At 37.2% G+C, this 24,244-nt stretch overlaps 2 protein-coding genes across 11 annotated transcripts in view; one reads left to right on the top strand and one right to left on the bottom strand.

The window, feature by feature from the left end:
- The first annotated feature begins 1,374 nt into the window (after nucleotides 1–1,374).
- On the top strand, nucleotides 1,375–21,783 carry LOC110837245 (CD63 antigen). 3 transcript variants are annotated; one of them, XM_022079159.2, is made up of 7 exons: nucleotides 1,375–1,536; nucleotides 9,527–9,718; nucleotides 10,220–10,390; nucleotides 10,990–11,199; nucleotides 11,943–12,003; nucleotides 18,095–18,145; nucleotides 20,739–21,783. In XM_022079159.2, exons 1-6 carry the CDS (start codon nucleotides 1,477–1,479, stop codon nucleotides 18,097–18,099), a joined length of 699 nt encoding a protein of 232 aa, XP_021934851.1. In that variant the 5' UTR covers nucleotides 1,375–1,476; the 3' UTR covers nucleotides 18,100–18,145; nucleotides 20,739–21,783. The 3 variants fall into 3 exon arrangements, with proteins under 3 accessions (XP_021934851.1, XP_021934850.1, XP_021934849.1); XM_022079158.2 differs by lacking the exons at nucleotides 18,095–18,145; nucleotides 20,739–21,783 and adding an exon at nucleotides 13,565–13,781; XM_022079157.2 differs by lacking the exons at nucleotides 18,095–18,145; nucleotides 20,739–21,783 and having other exon boundaries at nucleotides 11,943–12,164.
- Nucleotides 12,866–24,244, bottom strand: part of LOC110837247 (uncharacterized) — a 287,610-nt gene continuing 276,231 nt past the window's right edge. For 6 of the 8 annotated variants that reach the window (XM_087346312.1, XM_087346310.1, XM_087346309.1 and 3 more), the window contains one exon: nucleotides 12,866–24,133. In XM_087346312.1, coding sequence (XP_087202438.1) covers nucleotides 23,718–24,133 — 416 coding nt within the window. In that variant the 3' untranslated portion in view covers nucleotides 12,866–23,717. Of the gene's footprint in view, nucleotides 24,148–24,244 lie in introns of all 8 variants that reach the window. The other 2 variants (XR_015534460.1, XM_087346313.1) reach the window with 2 other exon arrangements.

The raw sequence follows: 24,244 nt of genomic DNA, 5'->3' as shown, positions 1-24,244 counted from the left end.
TTAAATAAATCATACTTTAGATAAAATATTATTTTTGTGCGATACGAAAATGTTGCTGGTAACACAAATACAGTGTTTCCGTTTGCGTCCTGCGAACGGCATACAATAGAAACAAACGAATATTTTTGTAACGGATTTTCGACACCAGATGGTAGAAGAATTTGAAACTGATATAAAAGATCAAACAGAGCAGTGATAACCACACGCGTTACCATGGGTGGCAGGAAGGGCGTCTTCTAAAATAATATTTGGAATTCTTGCGAAGTTGCTTTATCGCAACGCCACGTAATTAATAGGCGTGGAGAAGTGAAGTATAGATCCAATAAGTCTTTACTTCGGCAAAAAGGTGAGTGGTGAGTTTCATGCTCCGGTCACTTTAACTCCGGAGAAAGAAGACCAGAACCCATTGAATGTGAATTTGCGTGGACCCCAAAACCTGTCTGGATGAGGTGGCGAGGAGGAAAAAAGTAGCCGCTGCCGAGAATCGAACCCCGGCTGTCCAGCTCGTCGCCTTGTCATTACGTTGATTTAAAAAAAAGACACTTTTGTAAGCGGTATGGAATTCTGTCGCCGGCAGCTAGTTTACGTCCTTTTCGGACAAAGAACCAGCTACTTTAGTCACTTATGGGAATGGGTCACTAGTTGGATGACTGGGGTAGGTTCCCCGGCTCAGCCAGATTCATCTCCATGTCCAATAACGCCTCAATCTTGAGTCGATGTTAAGAATGTGTGGAGCCTTATTTTAATTTTCGGACTAGACGCTTCTACGCGGACTGCAAGTTCGCGGCGACCACGAGGAATGACCTCAAATGATTTACACAGTCTCAGTTGTTTTATAGTGACTGGTACAGAAATAGAAGCTCTTTTTTTTAAAAAAAAAGCTCCACAGATTTTTGAGTCAAGTTCATGCAAATTTTTGTAGAACATACAAAATACAAAATGACGTATTCGGTTTGGTTGATTTGCTCAAAAAAAAAAATTCAGTCTTGGGTTTTTAAAACAGGTATTTTATAAAACTCGTCTTAATTCGGAAACGTACTTTCTTCGATATTTTTCTCGAACCCGTCTTTTCCATTGTTCGATGCTGGTCGGACGGTATTTTGTAATACGAGAGGTCACATATGTCAGTCCCTTGTTGCAGTAACTTCTAGGACTGAAATTCAACAATACGAAGCCATGCAAATCCATTCGTGTTAATCACTGGACCTGAATTCGATCATATTGCCTCTGAGACACAGGTATATAAATAAACATACTGAAATCTGTGTGCGTCATCTGTGAATGATACATCGTCACACGAATAATCACATACGCGTTATCAGACGACATCAAGAGCCGGTCGTTGCGCAAGATGGCCGACATGGAAAGCCAGCGTCATATATGAGTCAGCCGAGCTGTTGAATGCGTTAGTCTACGTGTGACAGCGGTTGTAGTTACGTTAGTGGTGTTCATAAGTGCTCAACTCTGCGCCTTATCATGGGATGTGGAATTACGACAGTTAAATACCTTCTGTTCATATTCAACTTGATATTTGCGGTAAGTTAATTGTTGTGACAATTTATTTATTATCTGTAAGGTTTGAGTTCAGCGCTGCAGTCGACAGCTGCTGTGTGATGTGAGAAAATGGGTGTGTTAGAAGAGACTGTTGGAATACGCGTCTAGATATATAATTGTTTGCTTATATCAGGGGTTCCAAAACTTTGGATAGAGGGATTTTGTTGGGTCGCGTTGAAAAAATCAAAACAGAATTTTTATCAAGTAAATCTTGCCTACGAATATTTAATTCATTTTTTTATGAAATTAATAAATTATAATATTCGTTATTCACAAAAAATGTTATAATTTGCCCCCTAACTAACGAACTATGGGTCATCAGGCGGAGTTTTTAAATGCTTGTGGGTCACGAACAAAAAGTTTCGTACTGCATTCGTGAAAGCAAAGAATGTTAATTGCTAAGCGATTGTTTTGGCCAAGTCCGTGTGCAAACATGCGAACATACAAAGATAACAGAGCCAAAGAAGATAAGATAGAAGACTGGTTGTGCGAACAACACCTATTTCTTTAAATTTTCGTATGTCTATACAGAAAAGTCACGTAGAAGGAATTATGAAATTAGTGCACCCTGAAATACTTCCGTCTTAATTCCCGACAATATTACCCGTGTAGGATTTCCGGTTTTCACGGCGGTGAGTCGGAAGATGGCTGTTTTCCGGGTTGTTGCGCCATGTAGTCTGGTAGAAGTTTACCGACGTTTCAGAGGTCCTTGCTGGAAATTTACCGACGTTTCAGAGGTCCTTGCCGATCGCCCTGATGATGGAAGCATGTAATCCCATAAGGAGACCACAACGCCTTCAGACATTTTCAATTCGTTTATAAATCATAATGTCATTCGCCGATAACCTTACCAACTGAAAATACGTCGTTAAAAAGCCAAAAATGAATCCGTCAAAAGTTATAAATTGAAGATGATACAAATTCTTGTGGGAACAGTGCGGGTCGATACTCTGAAGCTACCCACACACTTAAATGCTTCGTTTTAAATTATAGATAAACTGTTACGTAATGTGCTTCCATGATAGTTAGTATCAGGTCTTATTCTGGTAATGGATAATGCATTAATCTTTTCTCTTTGTTACTGCCTGCGGTCTTCACCCAGTTTCTGAACACGTAGTTGTGACAAACTTCTGTTGATCCATAATCACGCGAGCTAGGCTGTCCATATTCCAAAAGCAGACCGATACTTTCGCAGGAGAAGGGATGTTTCATAACTCTATTGACGCTTTCACTAAAGAAATGCCAACTCAAAGGTACAATGCGTTTTTTCAGAATAATACGTTTATGGCGGAATTCCTGCTAATGCCGCGGAAGGCGCTGGCATTCATGCCTGGTCGAGATTAGTCACAGTAAAGAAATGTACACATGACGTCACTGTCTTCGGCCATTGTGTTGTGATGTAAGGTGTCTCAGCAGTAGTGTTACGCATTGGCACCGGATTTCCATTATCTCATTCATTATCTCCGTATGACTAAGACAGCAAACAACGTCTTAAAGACAGACATTATTTCGTAGATGCAAAAATACGCAACTGCTTAAGAATTTTTGACGGTTAAGTACTTTCCGGGACTGACCAAGGAATGCGCGAACTTTGTGACGTGCGTGGTAGTAAATAGGAAGAGGTATATCTACTATTGAGAATGATAACATTAACCAAGTTTTCCTTTGCCTGTTCATTTCCTTTGGAATTCGTCGTAATTCACCAAGGGCAGATCCTATCTGTGTCAGAAAACAGTCGCTGGCTTCGCAACGCGGAGGAGTGCCAAATGTTTTCAGAGCGGATAATAACTGCATATACGGCCTGCTGATTGGTTGTCACCTTTCCTTGTTACAACAGTCTCCGAACCCCGAACTGCGGAACTGAGGATCTCGTACTGTAGGTGATTTTAGGGCTTTTTTTCAACGTTTATTTGCACTGTAATGAGAGGCCCAATCAATGGAATGGAAATGTGTTTTCAGTGGAGTTCGTATGTTTTCCAAAAGGTTTCTTTGTGAGGTTACATGCCTTATCAGCACTGCATTTTATGTGTATTAATCCAACTAAAATCTGTTAATAAAATCTCGGATTAGTTACTTAATTTTTAGACGACTAGCTTCCTTTTTTTAAAAAAGAAAATTAGTGCTTGTATATTTAATCTAAACTTCATGTAAAGTGGGCCTACGGATTGTATTAGGTCGACACAAACCAAAATTAAATTCGCCGTCCAGCTTTCAGTGTAGATTCTCCAATGTATTAGTCGTTAAAACTCCACCGAGGAGAACGCTTCTTGAGAAGCTACTAGTGCCTGAACTTGTCAGATTCATAGCCTTTTACAGAACCCAAAGGTTCATTATCCTGTGTACAAGAAATTGCTGCTAGGTCCTCTTCAATGAGCCAAATTAGTTCGTCCATATCCTTACAACGTATGCTCAATACCAATTTTAATATTGGCCTTTCATCTACGCCTCGGTCTGCGAAGTGGTCTCTTACTCTCAGGTTTTCTTATAAAAATCCCAAATACCAAATTCCATCCAAATCCTATCAGTAATTACATAGATGAACCGTGGGAATGCCATGATCTCCTATACGAGACGGTTCAAATCTGACCCGGAATTTGGTTAACTGCAAACCCGTTCCAAAAAGTCTGTTCAGTAGAGATTGAAAAGTATGTCGGGGGAGAGTACCCCGAGAAAACTGCCTAATTATGAAACAAGTAAGACCATTTAATGACATGATATAACGCAAATTTCAACCGTCGTAGCATTAATGTCTAGCGGTTAGAATGCTGGCCTTGTAATCCTGGGGTCTCGGGTTCGATTCCCGGCGGTGCCCGAATTTATAACTTGTGTTGGGCAAGGCCATGGAGTTCTCCTCCGGGGGCTTCCCCGGTTTCTCCGTGGCATTCACACACAGAAGAAGGCAATGGCAAACCACTTCTGGATCATCTGCCAAGAACGTATATGAACAGGTCCCAGTCCGAGAAAAGGAGGGAAGGATCCTGTTCATATGGACCTGTCGTCAGACGGAACACTAATAATAATAATAATATAATAATAATAAATCAGTTGTATTACTAACAAGAGGACTTTCAAATTACTTTGCATCACGAAATAGCTCCTGGCCTCAATTCTGAACGTGCCTTGTGTTCATTACATTACGTGCAACCAGTTTCTCAAGGTTTGCGAGGTCAACTCTGAAGCCAGCCGACCTCTGAATGTTTTAATGGTTCATGCAACGGCATTTTAGACTGTGTCGCGTTAGGATTTGGCATCTCGACCTTGGACCTTCCATGTCCAAGAATAAACTAAATCAAGGGTGTCCAACGTGGCCTGCAAAGCCATGTCGGTTCTTTACTTTTTACAAGGGACAGTTAACATGTTCTTTGCCATGAACGAGGTACTTCGTTTTGAAACTTCATGTTACTCTTTTTTTTACGTATATCACCAGTGAAATGAAACCCATCCTCTTACATTTCAAGCTAGCATTCCACAAAGTGAAACACCACATCGAGTAATGTTTTTTCAATTAAAAATTTCTGAAATATTTAAACAAAAACGTTATTGCTCTCAAATTGTTTCCTTTCGTGTTTTTTTTAATTAACGCTTATTGGTGGCCACTTTCGTTCTCATCTTCAAAACTTTTCTACGGATTTGGAATAAATTTGGTACCGTAAGTTTACCTAGGTTAGAAGTCAAAAGGTGAATACATTGTTTGCAAAATTTCTCCGTATAATTATTATTTTAAATCGAAGTACAGTCTTATCGGAATCAATTACTTTAATTTTGTTGACACTGCTGAAAAATCTGTTGAAGTCAAGTGTTTAATCGCAGGGGAAAAAGACATCTCCGTGTGTTTGTAGTCTCTTAAGCCCCAAGCGAAAACTATGAGCCATGAAATGTTTTTCATATGAGCCCTACATATATTCCCCATTTTATAATTCACAGATTGTCCGAATTGTTCCTTTTATTCGGGTCTATGTTAGTCATGTGGCTTCCTTCTTACTAAAGATAATAAATATTAAATTTCGCTTGTGTATAAAGATCACACGTCAGTGGCTGAAGAAACATTACGATACCTTATATTTGCTAAGTACCTTTTTCGTAAAACTTGAAGTTCATTTGTGTTATCAGCAATACAGATTCCACGTTTTCATGGTTTTGCGTAAATGTGAATGTCTCAACGCCAGAATTAGAAAGATATTAAGATTAAAAGACATTTATTCATTAATTATTGAAGACAAAAATTAAAATAAAATAGTACACCTAACCGTAATGTCTGACGTCATCGTGAAAAAACGCACAGAGCCAACATAATTCCGTTTTCTACTTAGTACAATCTTAAAAAAAAGACAATAGATTTCTTACAGCAATCTTCGTTACAAATTAAGACTGAAAATGTGACGAGAAATACAAATAATGCAGATAGGTCAGTGTCGTTAAATTTTATGTAAAGGGAACGTGGAAATTAAGTTCCAGCAATCTTAAAGAACATTGCTAAAGTGCCAGTTAATGAGTACCATTTATTTAGCATTAATTTTGGACAGCCAAAGATGTGCATGTCTCCTACAAAAGACAAAATCAGACTTTCTGCCCCCATAAGAATAAGAGCTGTCATCTACTTAAGAAACTTTGCATTAATTTTTCGAATTCTAAATGGGCGTTAAAACTTAAGAACTCTCTAGGACTCATTTCTCTGGCACTTGCGTCTACAAGTGATCTCATTTTCTCGGTCGTGACACGAGCTGAAATTAGCCTCATTCTCTCGGAACGTGTCAGATGTTCCAAGGAACGTTCGGATGAATTCGAATCGGCAATTTCCTGTCGAGAGACGACCGAACATCAGACTGCCAATCCAAAAACGTTCAGCTAATGAAGGGTAGGAAAAAGAATTAGTGTAGGAGATGCGTGGAAGTTGTTCAAGGATTCGAATATTGCGTGGTAGTAAAGAATGTCACAGGGCCACATCCACAAGTAAGAAATTGTTTTCCTCAAATTACGTTACGTTAGGAAATCCCGAATTGAAGAAAATGTAGTGTTGAAGATGGCTGTCTTCCGTCTGATAGAAGTTTACCGACGTTTCAGAGGTCCTTGCAGTCTCCATCGGCAGGGCAGTGAGTCTTCTGGTGAAAAATTTAGATAATCTAACGCAGCGGTCTTCAAACTTGTCATGCCATTGCCTTGACTTCTGTTTGGATCGAGCATAATAACAGAGGCAGACTTCACTGGTGAACACCTACTACATTCCAGATGCGTGATTTTGACGTGATGTTGCATTTATTTCGGATAGAAATGTATTAACCGCCACGGTGGTCTAGCGGTTAGAACGCTGGCCTTGTAATCCTGAGGTCTCGGGTTCGATTCCCGGCGGTGCACGAATTTATAACTTGTATTGGGCAAGGCCGTGGTCTAGGCAACACGGAGGTTTCCTCCGGGGGCTTCCCCGGTTTCTCCGTGGCATCCCAACAATTACTCCATTCACACACAGAAGAAGGCAATGGCAAACCACTTCTGGATCATCTGCCAAGAACGTATATGAACAGGTCCCAGTCCGAGAAAAGGATGGACCTGTCGTCAGACAGAACACTAATAATAATAATAATAATAATAATAATAATAATAATAAAGAAATGTATTATTGCAGATCCACTGTTGAAATGCTAATCACGCAACGGCATGCATTGAAATGATATTCGTTAGATATTTACTGCACCAAAAATTGTCTCAAATAAAACTTGTACATCATGTTTAGATTTGTATTTGATGTTATGAAGGCGTACTAATTTATGAGAAGTTCGATTTATGTACCAATCGTCTCTAAGTCGTTGAAAGTAATAAATTCGATTTCAAGTTCAGTTGAATCGGGTGTTATGCAGAAACATTACAATTTAAAATTAAACCGGTCGAGTAATTTCTGTGACGGAACATGAGGACGGGGATGGACAGACAGATATATATTAATTTCATTTTCTTGGCGCAGAAGACGTAATCAATATTACATTTATAAAACAGATACATTCGCTAAGCTGAAGAGACACACTTTTAATTCTGATTTTTGTACGACTCATCCAGCAGCTGTAATAAAATCCTCTTGGGCGATCATCTTTGTCAATTCGTAGCTGAAGTTCAGTGTCGCAGAAATTTACAGCACCAGGGAATAACGTGAGGGGTGTATCCAGGCCAAGGCGAATGGCCATGACGAGAAACAGGACTAGGCCTTTCACTGTTCTTTGTCTTAGCCAGACAGACATCGGCGCTCTCACGTAGAATAACCACTGGCCTGTCGAAATATATTATCGATGTCCTTAGGGGCAGCCAGTGGCCGATGAAGATGGCGGAGTCAAGCTGAAATCGATCTCAAAACCAACTGTGCCATGTATAAATGCAGACCCCCCCCCCGTCTCATCGGAAATGATTACATGACAAGTCATAAAATGTCAAGAAAATCTGGGTTCTGTTAAATGCGAAGATACTCGACGTGAAATGAGGACATGATTCCCTGGAAAGAATGTGGCGGGAGCCTGTCGTAACCTATTTTAATGCAAATGGCCGGCATTCCGTAGGGAGAACTCGGGGCGAGATTCGAATAGAGACGTAGGAGTACTAGCCATTACACGGACGCGTGCGATAAGAGGTTTGCATGTCTCAGCGTTCCTGGTGCCAGCATGACAGAGTTCCATGATCCTGTGCTCTTACTTTTTGCTAGTCGTCGATGACTGAAAGGCTTAAAGCAGGGATCAATGTGTTTTGAGCGAACCGCGTTTTGAACTTCTGATATTCTCTATGATAAAAAGTTGCCTGATATTGGAAACACATTTCCTTGTGAGAATTACAGTGATTTATATGACGAACATACTGTAATTATCCATTAATGCATTAAGTTAAATTTCACAAACACGTGGGCCCGCATAGAAGTGACAGAAAGGACTGCGTTGTTGCACACAAAGTCCTTGCTTCCTTTCCGGCTAACATCCAGGTGAGAGGAAGGGTCATGTGACCGGAAGGGCGCTCTTCCTTTTTCGTCCACGTATCCGGTTTGTCAATAGAGGACGATCGGTTGTTTTATTGCCAACGGAAACTGTTCGCTGTCGTGTTGGGCTGTCCTTTGAGACCCTGCGAGACGAGGTATTACCAGCTGAGGGATGCTGAAGAACATTAAGCAGCATTTCAGCATAAGGACCAGATAGGAGAAGCAGTTTATACATAGTCCAACCAAGAAAGCACATTTCTTCCTACGCGCACTTTCTAAGTTATGGCAATATCAGCTCAAGTGTTTACCTGCTTTCGTAAACAGGCAAATGCTTTCAAGTTAATGCGTGACGCAACACTTTGAATTAAAACGAATTTTACAACACATCACAAAAGTGTTAAAGTTGTGTTACCTTACCTCATCAGTCTCTGATTCTATATAATTGTATCTCTGATTAATATGTTTTCGCACTGATATTGTAATACGATATCAGTTTCTCAACAAATATCTCATAGTTTCGTAAGTATTACGCGCTTCTATTCTCGTCAGCTGTCAATTACATTACTTTCAGTTATCTCTTTATAAAATGTGTTCACTGCTGATAAAGTTGAACAAAACTGTCAAGTACTCCCGGCAGGAATTACTGTAAAAGAAATTTGATTGAATTGTTGTGGAAGGTTGATTGTCTTGTGTCGGGGTAACAGATAAAGACAACTTGTGAGCTTATGGCGATGAGTCATGCAGTTCCAGCCAGAAGCCCGGGAGTGACAGTTGCGTTAAACTTAAGTGAAATCATTGTGACTTCTATTTGTTATCTTATGTCAGAATAACCATTTTTATCTTTGCATGGAATTTGTATGTAACTCATATAGTTTTCCCGAAAGGTTATTATACTTCATCTTACTGCTTATAAGAACTTATTAGGACTACTGTGAAATATTTATTTAACCCAAAAAATAACGACGTGATAAGGAATCAGTGTGTCATTCTTGTTAAGGTAGCTACAGGATGTTTTCTTTGTTGCAGCTATGTGGTCTGGCCATCCTGATAGCTGGCGCACTGTCTTATGCGAACATCGACAAAATTGACAAACATCTGCAAGATGTGAATATTTCTGGGTCCCCCATAGCTCTGATCGTCGTCGGGTCCATCGTCTTCGTGGTCGCTTTCTATGGCTGCTGCGGTGCCATTAGGGAAAGCCACTGCATGGTTATCACGGTAAGGGACAGTTTTCACACGACGAACTGATTTTGTATTCCGAAGAATAAATTGCTTTTACGCGGAGGACGGATGGAACTATTTCAAAGCGATCGCAGCTCACGGGAGTTTTGTCAGAAAAACACGCTGTCTTCAACTGTTTACAAATGCATGCAAAAATTTAGAGGCAATCTGAATGGAAGACACGTGGAAGGATAATATTAAAACGGATCGTAGAAAATGGGGTGTGAACTGGATTCATCTGGCTAGGGACGAGTCTATTATCGTGGTGTAGTGCACAAGGTAATGAAGCATCGAGTTCCGTAAAAGGTAACTGTTTCTTTCACTAGCTGAGTAACTATTAACTTGTAAAGGAGAATTCGCTCCGTGCAGTTACGGAAATTACATGGAATTATTTAAAGAGCTGGGTTCGTATGTGAGAGAATTCAGCCCGGATGTCCCAGTGGGAAACATCTGAATAGCTCGTTCTGAATTCTCTTGGAATAAACGCCTTGTTTCCAGTTTGCGGTGTTCCTGCTGGTGATCCTGATCGCAGAGATAGCCATTGGAATAGTGGCTTTCGTGAACAGGGACGGTTGGGATAACGCAGTCAATGATAGCCTCTCCAAAATCTTCAGTCAATATGACACGAACGGCACGATCGCTGAAGACATCAACGATTTGCAGAGAACAGTAAGTAATTGTTTCATCCAGAACAAATTCGGACCCATTATCAGTCTGCAAATAGCCAGTGTGGGCTGAAGAATACTAAATGTAGGCATCGAAAATAATTTGGAATGAGATTTATCATCTTGGTATTTGTAGAATCACCCGTAAGGCTCACATTGAAATCATTTAAGTGATAAAACGTTGAGAGATGTTTACGCTTTCCAGATTTCAGTGTTGTGCATTGGTTGATCCCATGAAAGTAAGAACAAAGCATTTACAGCCATTCACGTTCACAAACCACCATAAAGACTAAAACAGAATGTAATAATATTGTAATAAAACGTGAATATAACTTTGACAGTCTAATTATTAATAAAAATCATGCGTTTTTGGGCCATTTCTGTAATAATTAGGGTGGGCTGAGGGCGAGTCCTTTGCTGTCTAGATATGAGCAAATGACTTGGCGTGTAGGTGACCCCGAGATAAATGTTTCCAGCGCGGCGTGGCGAAGACTTCAGCTGGGATCGTTACGAGCCGCTCGTAACGGTCACTCAGGCGCCAAATAGATTACCGATATCTAAACCTTTCTCGTGATAATTATTTCACTACAACTGTTTGACTAGCTTGAATGCTGTGGCCTTGAAGGACCAGGTTCCTGGGAAGGCAGAACTCCTATACCGGTAGGTTGCTGTGTAACTGCAGAGGGAAGGTGCGAGGTGTACAGCGACTCGAATCAGGTCTTTCAGGACGGATGCGAGAAGAAGCTGAAGGAATTTATTGATGGCATCGGTCTGCTGCTAGGGGCGCTGGCTATCGCAGTTGGGGTAGTGGAGGTAAGTTATTCTTATTGTTGTGGCAACTCTGTTCTCTCAACAACGTCCTATTACCTTCAATCTTCTTTGTCCTCATTCCCGTCGGCCAAAAGTTCCTCTGACACGTCTTAACTTTAAACAATTTTCCCTTTTGCCACCCTCCGTAACAGTGCCTTCTTCAGAAATCGATCCTTATTAAGGCCTACGTAGGATACCAGTTTTTTATGGGGCCTCTTCCACATAAACAAACGTCATATACCCGTATGCAAATGGAGGCAATGAATTCCTGCAAAAACCTTGGTAACCTTCAACACCACCACACACCATTACAATCCAGAAGCCCATAACACCTAATGGACACTGTTATTATTATTATTCATCCACAAATAGAATTTTTTTTGACAGACACAGACTTTGCCAGTTTCCAACAAATTCTGTGTCTGTAAGATATATTAAAATCTCAAACAGTCACAAAATCTAAGTGTGGAGCTCGTTTCACCAACGTCGGTAGACCATTCCCCCCCCCCCCCCCCCGGAGATGTCATCACAGATAGTTAACACATCATAAAGTAAAAATATATAAGAAAAACAGGAAACAGTCCAAATTTTCGAACTATATTTTTAAAATTTCGTTTTGGAACTATTTCATAGCCTGAAAACTAAAGATTATGTAAATTAGAGCATGTTAAAGAGTTGTAATGATGGCAAAACATTACGTGTTACCACGTGACTGACGAATTGTGTGTTTTTTATTTTTATTTCAGATTACTGGCGTTGTATTTGCCCTGTGCTTGGCCAGTTCCATCAAGAACTTAGAAAGAAGAGGTAGGGGTTAACAGTATGTTCTAAACTTTTGTTCCCCACAGAAAAGCATACTTTGTGCTCCCTCTTGTTTGAGTATGAATGGGACTTTTTTCGCACTTTTACTTTCCATATAAAATTGTTTTCACATTGTCGCCTTTCAAAATAAATTTTATGGAAAAGAAGTTTCAAGTGACATCTGATGCATTAATTGCGTAAAGGCAGAAAAGAATCTCCCTGTATTTCGCTAAAGTTTTTGCGACGCTGTTTCAATAAGAGCAATAGTCTTCTGTAAGCGCCGGATAAACTATGGGCCCAGATGCAGTTCAAGATAAATATCACGCAGAAGCTACATTATAAATACAGTGAGATTCTTTCCGAGTGCCCGAGCAAATCGCGAAACTACTATGAACTTCAACGTGTGAATGTAAATGTTTTGCTGAGGAGAATTTGTGCAGAAAAACGGCCATCATCGCCATCTTCTGCCGTAATGTGGGTAAGTTTCATTTTTAATGTGTGTAAGCCGCAGAATTGTCGGATCCACAAACGGTACGAACCTTCGCGCGTTGCATCACGGGACGATCGTCAGACTTTTTTTTTTTAAAAAAATCACTGTACAATTTATCCACACGCTTACGCACAAAGCAGTTAGGATTTACAGGACGTTTCGGTTGACGCGTCAGACATTTGCCTCGGGGTGAATGCTAAGTTTCATTACCCCATTCTAATGTATATAACGTAAAATAAATGTGTCCCTGGTGCTTAGTTAAGCTCCACGTCATGCAGACGTATGGAGGTTCAGGTATCTTACGTAACCTTAAATATGCAACAAACAGAAACAGGGATTAGGTGTAGGAGTAACGTGTGAAATCAATTGAAACATCAATTTAGGAACAATATATACTTTCATAACCTACACTTTTTACATTTAAGTACCTATCATAAGTGCTATATAAAAATATGACTTCACAGACGACACATTCAGACAAAAAAGATTTTTCATTCTGAAGAGAGAGAGAGAGAGAGGAAATATTGATAACAATAAGTATTTAACAAACACAGAAGTAAATACAGTCAAGAGTTGTGATATCCATCAACACGAAGGAAAGAGTAAAGTTATGGCAACTTAAATCTATGAAGAATATTTCCTGAATTACGTGTACAGATAACCGGGTTGAAAAAAAACATGGGTCATGATTTTAATTCCGTAACAGCTTAAAACATTCCTTGATTTGAGGTCGTATTTGTAGTTGCTAAGCAATGGAAGTCCTGAACAAACCAGCATTTCCCAGCCACAGAGTTTTCTCACGCAGAAGATTAAAATTAAAATGGCGATTCTCGCGTATCCACTAAGAGTTTAATCAACACATGAAAACAAAATAACATTTCCAAACTTCCCATCTTTATGAAGTGCTGTTTCGTTTACTCCGATCGAAAATAAATGCCGTGTGGACTACGATAAAAAAAAGTTAATATAATTAGCACTGGAAACAGTGTTGGAGACCATTATCGAACATTTTATTTGTATGATAATTTCAATAAATGATTTTATGTTGTGACATAGCGATTATATGCTTTGTTACAGTTTATTAAAGGATCCTCTTTAAGGCGCCAACGAAGACGAGGCCCGCAAAGAGTTACCCCATCAATTTCTGTCATCAGATCTGAGTCATCCTCCGCTGATAACATTTTAAAATAAACATAGATATTTATGCATTGTAAGTTTCTAACAACACACGATTTGTGAAATGAAATCGAAACCAAGTAAAATAAACTTTTTTTTTTTACAACCACCTGCAAAATGGCTTCTTAATTTTAATTGTACGAAAGACAAAATAGTACAATCTTCTAATCCTGAATTTTCCCTCTTAGTTAAATCGTTTGGTAAATGCTGGTTTGGAGAGGACTGAGAGACTCCCAATTTATATCTTCATTTCCCGGAAATTACATTTCGATTTTATGCGTAGGTGGATCGTTAGGAAATTGTCTTTGTTCCAAATCCTTTCGCGTTACGTATTACTAAATTCTCAATTTATTGATCCACAATGTCCTATGTCTGCTATAATGACTCTGTCGCACGTCTTCAAATATTCATTAATCCAAGAGTTTTGAGTTAGTCACTTCTCATCCAACAGATAGCTTAAACATTTCGTAAAACTAATCAGTTTTTGTATTTTAAATAAACTAATACTGATTCTGAACATGACCTGATCACAATCAGACCCATCACATCTAATAAAAAGTAAATAGGTGAAATTTTAATAGCGAAATCCATTATCAGATCATACATAGTTTTTGTTCAGACGAAATTCATCGTAATCATGATACCGAGAAATTGTATTTATATAAGATATGTAGACCACACAGTTTTCTTTCAGTGTTCAGAAAATAACTAAATTCCCTTTAAAAATAACTATGATATACACTGACGTAAATATGTTATTGACATTACTCATGATACATGCCTAGGCCTATTTACCGTATTTTCAGGATATTAAGAAGCGTTCTTATCACATTTTGAATTCATGACATCGGAGTGCGTTTTGCATTTGCTGGTAACTAACAATCGATAAAGCGTCCTTTTTCCTGAAAACCTGTTAGTAAATTAGTAAGTCTTACAGTCGAGGAAATACGGTATTTCAAAATTAACTGAACGACGGATTTGTGGTTTCCAAATTTACTTCCGGTGAAATGTATGTTAAATTGCCTCGAGTATTTCTCTTGTTGCGCCTTTGAATCGCGCATTTGTGTATTAAAAGTTTTTTATTTCATTTATTTAAGCGTAACAAGTGAAACAGTTCTTAATTAACAGACGGTATAAACTCCTGTAATTTGTTTGCTATTATACGAATCAACATTTTGTAGGAATATTTTAAATACTTGGCAAATTCGTTCCCTGGTTTTAACACATGGTCTGTGTGACGCCCTTGCATTTAGCGAGTTTTTTCGAAAATAAAAGTTGTGCGTGATTCTGAACAGTGGCTGTCGAAATATGAGTATGTTTAAATGTGGCCGTGATTTCCTGCTTTAACCAGCGAATCCTTCAGAAAACCCCACAGAAAAATCAGGAACTTAGATCATGCACCCATGAGGTTCTCAATAAATGACAGGAAATATGTCTCCAAGCCCGCGTAGAAACAAGCCAAATTCGTTGTTCGGTAGGTTCGGATAAACAACAACATTTACAGCGCCTTACAGGAAAACAGCCGAATATTATATCGTAAGACGACCTGCGTGTTAAGTGGGTTGACAAACGCGACGTGAAATTCTCGGCAGCCTTAAATCTTGTACGTTTGTTGGCCGCGGTTTAGATATCCCCCAATCTTGGTGTAGAACAGCAGTTGGTTTATCCCGCCCTGAAACGATCATCTAAAATTCTGGTCACGTAAATAGTACTGTGTTCGTTAGGCCCTGGGTCTTGTCCTCGGCCCGGAGGCCTGCTAACCAAACTGCTATTTTTCGCGTCCAAGTCCCTCTGTGTGCGCGCGCACCGGTTTTGTGCCTCATAGTAGGTCATGACCACGTCTCTCACTTTCACTTTTCAAGGCCTATCACCTATGTAAAAGAGAAACACTGCTAAACAGATAAGAAACAACTCGAATTAATGTCTGACCGACTGAACTGAATCCTACTGGGAAATATACAGAAATCTTAAAGTAGATTTGACTTACTGTGCACTTTGAGATCCCTATGAGTTACAAGGAGTAATCTTGCTTGGACTTGACAATGTTCCGACAGTAGTAATGATGAATAAGCACGCACTGCTGAGATATCTGTTGCTTCAAACTGATTCACAATACTGTCTCTTTAAAACTATTTGCTTTGCACAATACGTAAGCTTTCAAAAGAGTAAATGTTTGACTACAAAGACTTCACAGAGTACCATTTTGTACAAATGAATGCCACAGAATGTTGCCAACTGCTAATAGATACAATTCTCAAGTATATACAATAGGCTGTTCAACTGCAAGTGTAGCTTTAACCCTGCTGGAAGTATGCGGCAACCATTAGCAGCACTAGCTTAAGACCCATGTGAACCCGAGTATTGAAAAGAAATCCTTCCTTCTACAAAGAATAAAACTTCTGCTCTGTTCGTATCCAGTTACTTTACTGACACTACGGTAAAACTAAATTTTCCTCTGTGATTAAATACCACGAAAACAAGCAGGTAAAATTGAGGTAAAGTTCAACCCATTATCCCCAGCACTCAATGGAAGAGGTTATTTTTATGCTCCATCCACTTTTCCCTTGCAGTAAGATACTTCCTTCATGGAATTGGATATTAATTGAGCTTTAGAACTTGTCTAGATATGCAAAAGAGAAAAATGTCTGCCTGTACCAGGTATTGAACCTGAGATACCCAGCCTACAGCTAGTCACTTTGCTGAAAATAAAAATGTTATATACTTGAGGATCTGGAGAATACTACGTTTATTTGTTACACGCAGTTTGGATCATGATATTGAAATATCATTTTATAAGCCGCTGAAAGCATGACCCGTATTTTAAATATACGGTGTGCGAGTCTGATCTACTATAGTTAATTTACATTGCTAGGTACAAAATTTTAATTCTGTGTAAGTGTGTAACATAAATTTGGAAAGGTATTTTGTATGAGAGATTTACAATCCATTCCCAATTTAATGAGAAAAACTATTTGAAATGTCATGATTCACAAAAAATTATAAATCACAGAGTATTTCAAGTATTTGAGAAAATGTTTTGTGTTCCTTTAGAATTAAGTACTGCTTTTAAATACCCTGATATATTTATCCACAAAAATTGAATGTTTGCATAGATTACGTAAAACTTGGTACATAATCCGAGAGGCATGATTCAAGTTGCTTAGCAGCTACAAACAGAACCACAGAATATACATACCTTTACTAAATTATTTTACATTTCTGATTGAGTTACAACAAATAACTAAACAGAATTACAATGAGTATTTTCTAATATATACAAAATACATGCGGCATGTCCGTCTAACCGGAGACAACTTTGTGATCTACACATAAAATAGATGCTAGAAATTGCACATTGCTTACAGATATTGGGATGTAGCGTCATAGTCTTTATTACCGACTATAACAGTTATTATTGTTACATATCCCTATACTTTTATCAATAATTTAAATAACTATTAAATACAATATAGTAAATAATACGCTGTCGCTAAATTCAATACCACCACATTCTTTAAAATTTAAATATACGTAGTGTATTTACTTGGGCAAATTTAGCCCCATTATGTGAATTGTTTATAACACATGGGTTTATGTGGAAACGGCAACCAACAAACGAAGCACAGTGGCGGTCTCCTGCATGCTTAAAATGAGTAATGTTTTAAGTGTAGGCAGGTTTGCAGGTAAGTGTGGAACACACGCAAAGCTGTAGTATTGTTACAACTGCTTTGCTTTATGTACGTTTAAGTACTAGTAATCAACTGTACTTCATTAACTTCAAAGCAGATATGCTAATTAGGTTTGAATTTATCTCAGAGATGATGATCTGGATTTATTTACATTATGAAAGTAAATTTATAACTTTATAAAAGTTTACCAGTATGCAAAGTAATGCAGCTGTCTTGCAACGTACTATTCCCAAATTTTAAATTTTTTTCTTTTGAATACAGTACTACGAAAATACTGAGGATTAAGAAGACAAATCTCGACACTGTTATTCAGACGTCCCATGCTGTGGCATTGCTAGGTTTTAGACCCCACAATGTTTGTGAGTGACTCAAATTTAAGTAACAACGAGGAATAATTTAATGGAAAACCCTTTCACTGCTTCAGGTCTCGTGTAATTTCAATCATTTGTCAAAAACTGTAATTTCTTCTGGTTTATTTTACTTTTCATAAATACAACAGAGCCATGGCCCTTAAATATTAAATAAGAATCAAAATTGTGTTTTATTAAAATGTGCAGGTGCATTTTTGGCAGTAACCATGTTTAAAACTCTCGGAAAAGATGCATTGCTTTTGGATGTATGTAGATTTTGTGGCCATTGAAGACGAGAAATTTGGCCAGACATGGTACGAACCTGCACACACAATAAGGTGAGACAGGTTCTTATAAGGAAGGTTTTCATCTATTGTTTCCATCTGCTTCAGGCTGATAATATCCTGGACCATGATGGAGGAGAATAACAAGAGGAATCATAAGTAAGCAGTTTGTTTCTGTCCCCTTTTGCTTCTCTGTTTTTCATTTTCAAAATGTTTGTGTTTTGTTTTTATGAACATGTAACTAACAAGTGTGCATTCCCTTGTACCAAGATGGACGAGATTAACAAGAATTATAATTAAACAGTTCTGCTTCTATGTCACATGCTGTTTGTTGTCGCAATGCTCTGTATTTTAAATGTATTCTCTTCTCTGCTATTTCATTCGTTTTATAAAATGTACATTTCAGTTGTATTAGTACAAAATTTTTGTTTTTGAAATTCAAAATTAACTTATAAAAAAAGAATATAATGAAATACTTAGATGACTTTCAGTGCTTTTCCTACTTTGGAATTTACACTAATAATTAACCAAATGAAATTACGCTACCATTGTAGTATGTACAAGTCCTCAAAAACAAACTTTACAACTCTGTTAATGTATAAATTACCTTTGATGGGATACTTTAATTTGTAAGACAGAATTTCACTGACCGAATCTCAATCAATTTCATTCAAGTGAACAGAAGGTTACAACTTCAGTGCACTGAAACTGAGAAAAACTGGAACACTATTTTTTCTTCAGACCATAAAAATGCAGCTAACGGTAAACCAAGCTATGTAGATATGCTTCAGTATACATTATTACTACTAATATGATAATCTACTAACATTAACAGCAATGTGCGATGTGTAATGGAATATTAAACGCCTCGCCTTTCAGATATTTCGTGTGTATTCTGGCTCTTGATATCCTATCGGTCTGTTTTCCAGCAAACAGAACCAGTTATCTGTGACATGCAGTTTATTACTGTCGTCATGGCAAATATCAGATAAGCGTGAGTGTCAACAGGCACTTGAAGGATCCTTCTGATATTTAGCTCGAGTTAACTTTGTGGAATGAATTTTTTTAAACCCCTCGTATTTTGGATTGGGCAGATTCTTTGTAATATAGGCTACTTATCTGGGTTTAAATACTTTACTATAAGTAACACTTTATTATAGGAAAAATGAAAGAACAGTATATGTAGAAATTTTCAAATCATCAATTGTGTAGTGTGTTCACTTCTGAAAATTAATTAAACAACATCGAGTTTTATAGATACTGTTCTCATAAGCATCTATTGTGTTTCTAATAGCTGTTGGGAATTTGGAAATATTAATACTTTAATTTTTCAATTTCGATGTTTGTGCATCAGCAATGATCAAATGTGAAGGAAGATAGAAAGCTGCTAATCTAAAATCTCTTTAGACTACTTTCCTATTTCTATTTCCACACCTTTCCTGTATAGGGAAAACTGAACAGCAGCGCTCAATCATCCCAGGCTTATCAACATTTGATATGAGTCACTGACACATTTATGAAATTTATTTGGTCACTACTTACATAACAGGCACTGACTGATTGGAAATGATAAGAGGAACAAATGGCGAGTAAAGTGAATCCTGAGAAAAGACCATCAGCTAGAGCTACTCATGTAATCTTTCTTAGTTTCCTGAATATAAGTATTATGTACCAGTGGAGTATAGTTTATTTGTTAATTTTGTGATTTCATAGAACTCGAACATATAAATTAATAGACTGGTTGATACTTTTAGTGTCTTTACAGTTTTTGAATTCAGTGATGCTAGAATGGGAGAAAAAAACATTTTAAATCATTTACATTTGTTTAAATAATTATTCTTCATATATTTGAAAGCAGCAATAGTTAAGTAACCTGTTGAACTGTTCAAAAAATTGTATGTATCATTAACTCATATCACTGTTTGAAATACTTATTTGCAAAGTTACTGATGATGTTAACAAAGACTGAAATGGGCAATCAACTATAAAATTATTCATTGTTTCATACCATATTTAGTAACAGATTTACTGTCTCAAGTCACGTGAGCGTGAGCTTCTGGTATTTCATTACTTCAAAATTAACACCAATTATTAACCCCTTAAAGACTTCTTTAAATGGCAGTGCCCTAGAGACAAGGTATAGCTAACCATGTCTCAGAGGTGATGACAGTGGGTTAATGCCTGTAGTGTTTGTACTTTCTAAAACCTGTTGTCAATTTACAGGCATAATTAAAAAAAATACATAACCTAAACAATTCATGTCACTTCGATTTTGTATTGCACATGAATTATTTTCTCTATTCATGTACATATCTTGCTGTATTAAATCTTTAGTGATAAATAATCATGCATGAGGTAATTTTGCATTTGTCTCATTGTGTTAACACTTTTTGTTTCAACTGTTTTATACATTTACCATAATTTTTTTAATATCTTTATGATAGTGGTCTGCAAGGTAATATAAAACTTCTAATGTTACTATGCCTTGATATAAAATTCAGAAACATGTGTTTTATCAAATCTGTGACTGGTTTTCAAGTGGTTAAAGTTAAGCAAATACCAAAGGTATCACGGTAGCCCTTTGGAAATGTTACATCTTATACACAACAAAGAAAATAGCTAAACAAATACTGAAATCAATAAACCATATTCTAAAATTGCTGCTTTTGAAGTAATCTGTATAGTTCTGAGCCAATTATTGTTAACTATGAATATTTAATAAATATTTTGAGTTATGATACTTTTGTTTCAGAATATGACAGCTATGAACAAACTGCAAGGTACAAATGGACATAATGAAGTGATCTCTAAATGACTGCAATTGTGAATACTTTCTGTAATTTAGTTCACAGAACTTTATTACTGTTTCTTGTGTAGATTATGGGCATTAAGCGTTAACTCCATATTATAATTCATGATTCATAAGCAAGTTTTAATGACACAGTCATCAAAATACAGACTGAATTATGTTAAGAGGAGATGAAAGTTGAGTTTGAAAGTATATAGTTTAAATCTTGCATAGGAACAGCTTATTTTAAATAATTTTTATTTTTTAAAAATATTTTAAGTTTTATAACCCATAGAGTTCAGAGTTTCACTGCATTACATTTCCTTTAGTAGGGACTGTGTAAGAATGTTTTCTTCCCAAATGTTTGTTCTGGAAATAAGGTCCAGCAGTCACTGGCCATTATATGTTACTGAACATGGGAACAATTAAATTATCATATTTACTGCAGTTAAAAGAATGTTAATGGTAATTATATTCTGTTAAAATTATTTGTAGGCTTGTAACATTCCTCTTATTTTTTAATTACTATTTGATTTTGACGCAAAGGTTTTGAAGATGTATTCACTCAGTGTACTGTAAGTTTACCCACCGTTTTGCCGTAACTTATCACATAGTTTATACCATTATATTTACATGCAGGAGACCCAGTGTGTTGTCATTTTCTTCACCTTATCTAAATGCAGCTGCTGCTGTTCTATTCAGCATATATTTCACTTTCTTTCATCCGTTCACTCATTCTTACATTCATGCCTAATGGTTTTCATTTTGCACAGTCTTAATCATAAGCTCAATGCTTTCAAAATTAGGCCAATATAATGCTATAGAATTATATTATTGGAAGCCTGTAGTTGTTTTAATATAAAATTGTGTGGACAATTAAGTACACATATTAATTTTTAAAATGAGGTCTTTATGGCTGTTGTGTGAATTTCAAGAAATATCTGATGGTATTTATGAACGTTATTTGAAAACCTAATTCGAATAAAGAAATTGAGAAACAATCACAAAACCTTTACTTAATGCAAGAGGACCTAATGATGTGCCAAGTTAATTTGAATAAAACAAAATGTAGAAATTGTAAATAAATTTTAGACAAAATTCCCCAAAGTGAGATTTTCAAGTTCTTATGGTGGTGAGTAAGAACATGGTTGTCTTCTGGATTGTACCATGTCTTCTATAAGATGTTTCAGTGGTGCTTACTGCACTCATCACCTTGATGATGGAGGCAGCAAGCATCTCTGAAACAACCCAGTAAACAGCCATCTTCGGCATCCTTCAAAATTTGTACAACTAATGATACAAATGTACTTTTCTCTCAGGCACAGGACAGACTGAAAGTTTCAAATGGCCAAATTTCTTAAGAATATCTGACGTGGATAACTGAGAAAGAGACTACACTGTGTGAGGCAAGAATCACATACTTTAAATTAATAAAAGTTAAATTACTGGGTACAAAATGGAATAAATAGAGCAAGGAACAATGTACCAGTTTCTGACATTAATATCACTCTTTGCTTCTGCTTGCAATTGATAATTCTAATTATTAAAAAAAAGGCACCATTATGACAAAATATGAATCTAACAACGCAACAACTGAAAATTATAAGAATTATCAGTATCTATGGTAAAATTTTAACTGGAAATTAACATTCCTGTATATCATTCCACTGTACGTACAAAATAATTACATCTACTTTACCATTTCAAGGGAAAGTAGGTCCATGACACACAATGGCCACAGCATGGAGAATTATTTACTGTCTGTTTACAAAGTAAGGTTGAAGACGGGTATCGTGTGCGCCTGAATTCTAAGAATTTACTTTACAATCTGATTTATATAATTTTAATTGGGTCCAATGATTTATATTAAATATTCAGAACATATGAATAATGTGAAAGAAATTAATTCCCATATTTCTGCTTTATGTGTCTGGCATTTTCCCTTTTAAAATGTGCGCCTTAAAACTGCTGAAGACATTAAACATAGACCATGTAATCGCTGGCACATAGGGTTCAACTTTTTTCTTAGTTTTGGAAACCTTTTTCTTTCATAAATATTTGTTTTTTGTTGCATTAAAATTTATGCAGAATTACAAACCCACCTTTGCATTCAAGCACAGAGACAACCTATGAAGTGGAGAATGGGTACCTTACGAAGTAAGAATTTTATGTTTTATTTTTATTTTTGTTCTCTGAACATGTATTATATTTCTACATATTTAACTTATACTAGTATAAAGTTAAATTAGTCTATTTGTAAAATTTATAGTGTGAATTATTTCTTTAATCTTCTCAACATCTTATTCAACTTTTCCTAACAATGACTATAGCCTACTTAAATTAGTATTGAACATTAGACAAGTGCGTGTGTGTAAAAGGTGGCCAATGCGGGAGTGCCGGGGGCTGTAAATGTCTCCTGCTGGATGACCCTGTATCTTTATATTAATTTTTAAAGCTTGGATCTTCATTCACAAAAGAATATGCAGAGAAGTGACTCTGTTTTATATGGACTGATGTTACAGGAGCCTTGTATGTACTTCTGCGACCTTTAAATTTCATACATGTCAGGATGAATTTATTCAACTGTTCCTTAATTCTGAAAAATGTCTAAGAAAATGACAACTCTGTTCTGCATACAATTCCAAGTAGAGACATATTTAGCCAGGAATCTGATCATGTCAGAAAAATTCAGTGTGACCACAAAATACTTTTGAGCTTTTGATTAATATCTATATATATATATATATATATATATATATATATAGCCTGCATGTGATTTTATTCTGATGAGGAGATAGTATGTTTGAAACTCAATAAAATTGCCAATGTTTGGGGTTAATATTGAAGAAAATTTACAAATAGGCCTAGTGGTTAACTGTTACTGGGACTAGTTGAGGCTTGTGTCCAAGCCTTTGGGAACCAAAATCCACTTAAGCCAGCCAATTACTCTTCCTGGTTTTCAAGACTGACTGAGGAACCTGAGAAGCTAGCAGCACAAGAGTCACTGAATGACAACTGCCCTCCTGTTCGATCATCGCTATCCTCACTGCTAGGAGTTATAATTTCTGGTTCCGACTGCGATGGTTGTTTCTTGGGAGGTTGCAGCTGCTGTTGGGTCTGTAGTCTGGAGGGTAATTGCTGAGGGGCTGCAGGCAGTTTCTGGCATGAGCCAAGTGTATCGCAGGAAGAGGCGCCACTTACTGATGTTGTCGAGATGTCCTCTAGAAAGTCAAAGCTTGCGACAGCCTCTCGCTCCTTGTCACCATAGCGCACAAAGAAATCATCTCGCCCAATGATAGATGGGCGCGGAGTTGAAGTGGGGTACCGCAGCACTCCCAGCTGCTCTCTGGTAGCCGACGCTAGAATGTGAAAGCTGAGATGGATCGGAGTTATTTTCAAAATGAAAATAAATAGTTCTTACAGTAGGTCTTATTAAAAAAAGTTATAAATCATCACATAGAGATAATAAT

Source organism: Zootermopsis nevadensis, unplaced genomic scaffold (genome assembly GCF_977971745.1).
Source record: "Zootermopsis nevadensis isolate Lab colony 2312 unplaced genomic scaffold, Znev_1.0 Znev_ptg000010l, whole genome shotgun sequence".
NCBI lineage: Eukaryota > Metazoa > Arthropoda > Insecta > Blattodea > Termopsidae > Zootermopsis > Zootermopsis nevadensis.
This window is presented reverse-complemented; position numbering and strand designations above follow the sequence as displayed.

Bases quoted from the DNA above. Each gene is read 5' to 3' on its own strand.
- LOC110837245 (XM_022079157.2), top strand. From the start codon at position 1,477: ATGGGATGTGGAATTACGACAGTTAAATACCTTCTGTTCATATTCAAC. The intron at 1,537-9,526 runs GTAAGTTAATTG...TCTTTGTTGCAG, and splicing joins TATTCAACTTGATATTTGCG to CTATGTGGTCTGGCCATCCT. The intron at 11,200-11,942 runs GTAAGTTATTCT...TTTTTATTTCAG, and splicing joins TCGCAGTTGGGGTAGTGGAG to ATTACTGGCGTTGTATTTGC.